Raw genomic sequence first — 7,879 nt, 5'->3', positions numbered from 1 at the left:
GAGGTGTGGTAGACGTCCACCACGGCCCTCGGGCCCGCGTGGGGCCCTCCCCTTCCCCCTTGGGGGATGGGGTGGTCCCCTCGCGGTACCGGGGACTGGAGCGACGACACAGCAACATCGCTGCAGGCGGGCTCTATCCTCGGACATTGAGCCCATGCCACTGGGGAAGCGAATGCCTGGTGGGATATTAACCCCATTGCACCCAGGCATTCACCACCAGATTTGCTCCAGCGGTCGTTCTTCATGAACTATCGCCCATTGCACACTGGGCGTCACTGGTGGGGACGCGGCCCAAGGGCAGCGCCCCGTGCCGTCGTGGGGCGGGCGGGGTGCTGTCTGAGGGCTGTGGGGGAGTGCACGGAACCGCTCGGTTTTACCGTGGCGAGGACCGGGTACTCTCGGAGAGGACGTAGCGGGCCCCTCTGTGGGGCGCCTGGGGGGTGGCCCATTCTTCCGGGCGACTGCTCGCGTGGGCGGCCCCTGGTCTGCGGCTATGCAGACCAGTTTGGTCCGCCCCCGCTGGATGCCAATAAAGGGAGCTTGTCACCATCGTCCGCCCGCCTGGTCGTCCCACTCCCTAGGGAATGGGTACGGAGCCACGCGGAGCGGACCGCTCCCTGTCGCCCGGTCGGGTGGGCCTCCCTGCCGGGGGCGCCTGCTGAGGAGTTGGGGTAGGAGTAGAGGGGAGGGGAGGGCGGAAGCGATCGCCCGGGCTTGGCCCTGCTGGCGTGCTTCCACTCCTCCGGTGTGTGGGTTAGGCCTAGGTGTTGTTTGCTGTTTGTTCCCTACACCGGAGGAGAAGAGGAACAGCGTGACGGAAGAGTCGGTGCCGAACCGGGGGGATTGGTCGGCAAGCCCCCCGGCCGTAAGATTCGCCGACAACCACATATTTATGATGACGAGCAACAATAATGGACAAGCACAGCAGGAGTTCGGATCCCTGCTACGGTTTCCCGGGGGTATTGTCCCTGCCCCCGGGCGATCGACTCCCGAGGCTTCGGGCCCGGGAGGCTCCAGTGAAGGGCCAGCTGCGGGGTTGCCGACGGGCCCCGCAGCGGAATTGGTTACCGTCCGGAATGAAGGAAGAGAGGGTGAAAGCATCCAGGAGGGAGATACCATGCCGACCACTTCGCACGAGGTGGAGAACGCGATGACGGCAACTCCTAAGAAGAGGAAGGAGCTGCGTCTGCGCCTAGACCGAGCGGACGTGAGGAATTACATGGCGAATGTCCCAGCTGCGGGACCAAAGGAGAGGGCACCGACATCCGCGAGAGCGGAGGCGCCGCTCCCTAAGAGGGGAAGATCCACCAAATACCCCAAAGAAATGAGGATCCGCGTAGTTGAGGGCGAAATTGTTAATTCGCCCATAGCGGAGAGCGTCTCGGTTGGCACGCCAATCCAGAGTGGCTCGGCTAAGGATCTGGACATAGTAGACCTTTCGTCATGCGCCTCAAGTATAGAAGGAATCGGGGTGGAGACGGAGCAGGGTGATAGCACAACGGGAGGAGAGACGATACCGCCTACAGCGGAGGACTCGGGGGACCTATCGTCCTCCTTCGATCAGGTTCCCAGGAAAGGGAAAAAGAGGGGGCGTAAGCCAAAAGGAACAAATTGCCCAGGATCCCATGCCCTGTCCAAGCTCTCGTCGAAGAGGATGGATTACGAAGACGACGAGCTGGACAGGATCGACTTCTTCAAGGTCACGAAGAGGGATGGACATGGACTGAAGAAGCGGAAAGGTCTTGTAGAATGTAATCTGGATGACAAATTGACATCTGGTCAGAAAGATGCAATCGAGGAAATTACGATGCTGTTCCCGCAGATGTCCCCAAAGACAGTCATGGTGGAGACCCTGCGGGTACTAGAGATAGCTGGAGAGGCGGAAAGGAAGACCCAGTCAATGAAAGGGGACTTCCGCCGCCATATTAAAGTGGGTGTTAATGTGGCCAAAGTGGCTGTACAAAGACTGGCCTCCGAAATAGTTAAATGTACAGGGCCGGTGGATGAGACAAGGGATGCCAATATGGCCCTTGAAAGGGAAATAGTCAAGCTCCGTCAGGAGGTATATACCCTGCGTCGTGAGAGAACGACCATGAAAGGCCAGATCAAGGCTCTGCAGCAAACGGTCGAGGAATTAAGAGAGGAGAGTAGAAGACGAAGCCGTGGCAGGAGTCGTGCCCCCTCCTCGGAAGGGGAGGCACACGGAGGAGGACCCCCCGTCGTGACCCGCGGGCGAGCTCGAGGGGAGCACACTGTGCGGGTAAGAGGATATGAGCTGGAAGGAGTGCGGCGAGAAAGCGACAACAGAGACCTTCCACCGGCATACCGACCGCCCATCGGAGGGACCCGAAAGAGACTGGAGGACGGGCCCTCAAGATCGACGAGAGTGGATGAGGCCGGAAAGATAGTGGCGGATACAAGACGTTCTACTCCAGGCCAACGGGGAGATTCCTACGCGGACAGGACGAGGGTTGGATTGGAGCGCGACGATGGAGAGCTTGGACTCGGAGACGCCTTGGGCCCGGAGTCCTCGATTCCGCCGTCTGACTACCCGGCAAGCGGGGAGGCGTGGACGGAAGCTAAGAGCAAGAAGGCGCGCGCGCGCAAAAGAGCAAGGAAGAAGGTGCGGAAGGATCCAGTTCCTGAAGAGGTGAGGGCGGAGAAAAGCGTTGGGAAGGGCCCGGGTCGGGCTGGTATGTCTCCCCCCCAGGCCGATGGTGGAAGCGCCGGAGTGCGACGTACCGGAGCCGGAAGTAACGTGCCGAGGGCGGGCGTGCGCGGTGGGGCACCGAGTGGCCCCACCACGGCCGCCGTGTCTCATCCCCGCGATAGAGGTCTGGGAGACGCGGGGCAACGACCTCCAGCGAGAGCAAGAGACGCTAGATTCAGGGCACCGAGAACATCAGCGGTGCTGGTGAAATGTGCGGAGAATGAGGGCAGACCGGGAGCGGCGACCTATGCCGAGGTCATGAGGCTGGCCAGAAGTAAGATCTCTCTGGAGGACCTCGGCATAGCCAACACCCGCATCAGAAAGGCCCAAGCGGGGGGTCTGTTAATAGAGATTCCAGGCGGAGAGGAAGCTGGAGTGAAAGCCGAGGCTCTGGTGGAGAAATTCAGAGCGGTCCTTGCCGATAGTGAATTCAAAGAGGACGTCAGGATCGTCAGACCAATGCGGCGGGCAGAAATAAGGATAACGGACATCGACCAATCCGTCACAGCTGAAGAGGTGGCGGAAGCCGTGGCGACTAACGGCCAGGCCTCAAAAGCCGATATAAGGGTTGGCCCTCTCAGGCCTGGAAGAGGAGGCCTATATGGGTGCAGTGCCCACTGTCCTGCGCCAACAAGATCCTGGGCGAAGGACGATTGAGAGTGGGCTGGACCTCGGCGGGAGTCGTGCCCCTGGCGAAGCGGAGGCTCCAATGTTTCCGCTGCCTTGCGGTGGGGCACACTAGGGCCAGCTGTTTAAGCCAGACGGACAGATCCAACTGGTGTTTCCAGTGTGGCAGTGACGACGGGCATAAAGCCAACGTGTGCCGGAAACCTCCCAAATGCCCGGTCTGTGCTGGCAGAGGAATGCCCTCCAGACACAGGGCAGGCTCGGCTGAGTGTGTGCCGTTTAACGGAAGGGGACGGACGACGGATCAAGAGGACGCGCGTGCCGATGCGGCAACAGAGATAAACACCGGAGCTGATCGGGGAGCCCCGGCCCCTGTAGAGGGGACACGTGAGGACGAAATGGAGACCTGTGATGGTTAGGTTGGCGCAAATAAACGTCAATAGATCTAGACCATCACAGGATATGGTCTCCAAGGTGAGCGAGGAACTAGGGATTGGGCTCGTTGCTATCTCGGAGCCCAACCGAGTTCCGGACGATGGGAGGTGGCTGCCCTCAACGGACAACCCTCCTTCGGCGGCGGTTACGTGGCAGTGGGCCCAGTCTAGGATACCGTGCTCCCCGCTCTGGAGAGGCACCAGATTCGCAGCTGTGGAATGGGGGGAGACAATAGTGGTGTCTTGCTATTTCCCCCCCAGTTTAAACGATGACGAATTCCTCAGGAATCTGCGGGAACTGGAGGCCAAGCTGAGGACGGCTGTTGGACGCCCCGTCATCATCGCGGGCGATTTCAACGCTCGTGCCTTAGCATGGGATAGACGCGGACGTAACAGGAGAGGCGATCTCCTGTTAGACTGGATGACTACTATGGATCTCCAGATAGTCAACGAGGGACACGTACCGACCTGTGTCCACCCGCGTGGAACCTCCCGGGTGGATCTCACGGTGGCGTCGCCCTCCGCAGCTAGGAGGATCACAGCATGGAGGGTGGTCACGGGGGTGGAATCCCTCTCGGACCACCGATACGTGGTGACGGATTTGGGGACCCACATCACCGGCCTGGAAATTGGAAAAGCGGCCCTCCGAGCCTTCCCACGGTGGGTGGTCAACAAGGCGGACCCAGACTTAATGGAAGCCGCGGCGATTTGGTCGACCTGGAGCAATATACCATCCGACGCTTCCAGGGGAGCCAAGTGCATGGACAGGATGCTGCAAGACATCTCAGATGCATCCATGCCGAGGAGGGGTCTACCAAGGAGACCGTACACTTACTGGTGGAACGAGGAGGTGGCGGAGCTGCGCAAGACCTGCAACGCGTGTAAGAGAAGGGTGACGCGGGCGCGGAGACGCGGAAACGTACCCCCCGAGAGCATGCGGATGCTTTGGGAGGAGCTGCGCGACAGAAGGCGTGACCTTAGAAGGGCGATTACTCGCTCCAAAGTAAAACTTTGGAGGGATATGGTGGACGACCTTGAGAGAGATTCATGGGGTACGCCCTACCGGGTGGTGCTGCGGAAGCTGCGTGCGGGAGAGGCGTCCGTGGTAGAGGTGCTCCCCTCTGGGACGGTTGAGGAAATAGTGTCTACACTGTTCCCTGCGGATCGGTCCCCGCAGGGGGGAGTGTCGACACTTGAATGCGACGACGAATACGCGGTGACGCCAGTCGAGGTCCTAGAAGCCGGTGTCGGGGTCAAGACCGGTAAGGCCCCGGGTCCCGACGGCGTGGCGGGAAATGTTATCAAGAATACGATGAGGCATCTGGCTCCCTCGTGGGCCAGATGCTTCACTGAGTGTCTCAGAGGGGGGTGCTTTCCACATCAATGGAAGGAGGCTAGATTAGTATTAATAAAGAAGCCCGGGAAGCCAGACCTGGCCCCGTCCTCGTACAGGCCGATTTGCCTGTTAAGCGAGGCGGGGAAGCTGCTAGAGAGGGTGATAGTAGGCAGGCTTCATTCATCGAGGCTCACCTCGAGGAGACCAGTGGTATCACGGACGGGCAATTTGGGTTCCGGCGGCACCGCTCCACGGTGGACGCCGTCTGGATCCTTAGAGAGCGAGTTAGGGAGGGCACACGGGAGGGAGGGGTTGTAGTCGCTGTATCGCTCGATATAGCGAACGCGTTCAACTCCCTCCCCTGGCCCGTGATCAAGAACGCGATGGAGGGAAAGGGTATCCCGGGGTATCTCCGGGGCATCATCGGCGACTACCTGTCGGAGCGTGGCTTGGCGTATGTGAATCGTAGGGACGAGGTAATACGCAAGCCGATGACGTGCGGGGTTCCACAGGGCTCGATCCTTGGGCCGACTCTGTGGAACGTAGGTTATGACGAAATATTGAGGATGCACCTACCGATAGGGTGCGCGACCTTATGCTACGCGGATGACACCCTGGTGATAGCCACTGCGGACAGTTTCGAGAGTGCACGTGTTAGGGCGGAGATAGGCGTCACGGCCGTTGTGCGGGCGATCGAGCGGTTGGGGCTGAGGGTGTCGGTCTCGAAGACCGAGGCCGTCGCCTTCGCTGCGGACGACATTCCGGCGGGTGCCGCCATCCGTATCGGGAGGGAGGTGGTCCCGATTGGTTCCGCCGTGAGATACCTGGGGTTGACTCTGGACTCGCGGTGGACCTTTCGGGAGCACTTCCGGGCACTTATGCCCAAGGCGTGGGGCATGGCGGCCTCCCTCGCGAGGATTACGGCCAACATTGGGGGGCCGGGCGAGCGAAGACGCCGAATGTATGCGTCGGTAGTTATGTCGGTCGTCATGTACGGCGCCCCGATTTGGGCGCAGACGGCGGCTGCAGACCGTGGCATTGTTAAGGGGGTGCAGAGGCTGCAGAGACAGCTCGCCCTAAGGGTGATCAGGGGGTACCGCACCATCTCCGGTGTCGCTGCGGCCATCCTCTCGGGGATGGTCCCTTTCGATCTTGCCGAGGATCGTCTGCGGAGGTCTTATCTCCGCAGACGGGAGATTATCACTAGGGATGGTGCGGTGGCCCCTGGCGCGAGCGCGGCCTTACTCGAGTTCGAGCGTCGAAGAGCGATCTCGAGATGGGGCAGGCGGCTGGAGGAGTTGCCCCCAGGCGGGCCGGGAGCCGTTATACGAGAGGCCATTGGCGATGACTTGGAGGCGTGGACGGGGAGGGCACATGGCGCCCTCACTTACAGCGTAACACAGATGATGACGAGACACGGGGTGTTCGAGTCCTATCTTTACAGGATAGGACGGAGGGACACCCCGGTGTGCCTGTTCTGTCGTGCGGCGAACGATACGGCGGGGCACACCCTTTTATTCTGCTCGGCATGGGCGGAGCAGAGGGGTGCCCTGCTGGATATGATAGGGATCGATAGGACCCTTAGAGCAGTGGTGAGGGCTATTGTGCGCTCCCCTGAAGCGTGGAACGTATTCGCGAGTCTCTGCGAAGAAATAATGCGGAGAAAGGAGGACGAGCGGGTGCGTGAGTGGGAGCGACTTAACCGACCCGAGGGAGTGCCGGTCCTCCCGGTCCTCCCCCTTCCTCCTCCTATAGACGATAACTCCGACGAGGGGTAAGGAGGCGTCAGTAGTCTTGATTAGTGTACATAGAATTGTATATAGATCATTGTTAGCAGTAAGTCTGTAAATAGATAATAGCGGTAATTAGACTTAGTAGTAAGTATGTATGTATATGGATAATAGCGGTAATTAGGCTAGCTAGCACAAACAGAGGGATAACCCGTAAATGGCGGCGGCGAGCCGGATGGCTCTCGGGATTTGGAGGTAGCCTGACGAGATGCTGGACTGCGGTTCCGGGCTGCCTCTTTTAGGTCGTGGCGGTAGTACGGATAGGGGGGAGTTTTTAGTCGATAGGCGACTGTCTCGGCGCGTCCCCGCGGTACCTTGTACCCCGGGGATCACGAGGCGGTCGAATCCGGCACTCCCGACGGTACGGGCCGTCGGGGGTCTTCCCCTCCCCGATGGGTGTCCCGGAAGGGTCCCCCTCGGGAAGGGGTATACGAAGATTTTCTCCTCCCACGTAAAACAAAAAAAAAAAAAGACCAGTTGGCCCTTTCTTCATTGAAGACAATTTGACAGCACAGGTATACACAGTCATGCTTCGCGAACAAATTGTTCCAGCTATTCGAGACATAGCTGGTGGAAATATGAATGAAATTTATTTATTATTAGGATGGAGCTCCTTCTCATTATGGTGTCATTGTCCGTCAATATTTGAATGAGGTCTTTCAGGATAAGTGGATAGGGCGAAGGGGTCATATTGAGTGGCCACCTCAGTCTCCGGACTTGACCCCACTTGACTTTTTTTGTGGGGTTACTTGAAAAGTAAAGTATATGCCACCAAGCCTCAAAATTTAGATGATTTAAGAGGGACAATAACTCGAGAGATAGAACTAATACCGCCGGAAACGTACCGGAATGCGGTTTCAGCTGTTTATAACAGATAGTCACATTGCAAGGTTGTTGAAGGGCAACAATCTGAACATTTGTTGTGAATTGTTTGATACAATTGAATATTTTGCCCAAGCTGACCAATTGGAATGAAATTCGC

At 58.8% G+C, this 7,879-nt stretch overlaps 1 protein-coding gene across 1 annotated transcript; it reads left to right on the top strand.

The window, feature by feature from the left end:
* The first annotated feature begins 6,003 nt into the window (after window positions 1-6,003).
* Window positions 6,004-6,885, top strand: LOC108770642 (uncharacterized). Its single transcript, XM_018522319.1, has one exon. It carries the CDS (start codon window positions 6,004-6,006, stop codon window positions 6,883-6,885), a length of 882 nt encoding a protein of 293 aa, XP_018377821.1.
* Window positions 6,886-7,879: the final 994 nt, after the last annotated feature.

Source organism: Trachymyrmex cornetzi, unplaced genomic scaffold (genome assembly GCF_001594075.2).
Source record: "Trachymyrmex cornetzi isolate Tcor2-1 unplaced genomic scaffold, Tcor1.1 scaffold1000, whole genome shotgun sequence".
NCBI classification, from domain to species: Eukaryota; Metazoa; Arthropoda; class Insecta; order Hymenoptera; family Formicidae; genus Trachymyrmex; species Trachymyrmex cornetzi.
The sequence above is the reverse complement of the archived record's forward strand: the minus strand, read 5'-3'. Positions and strand labels throughout refer to the sequence as shown.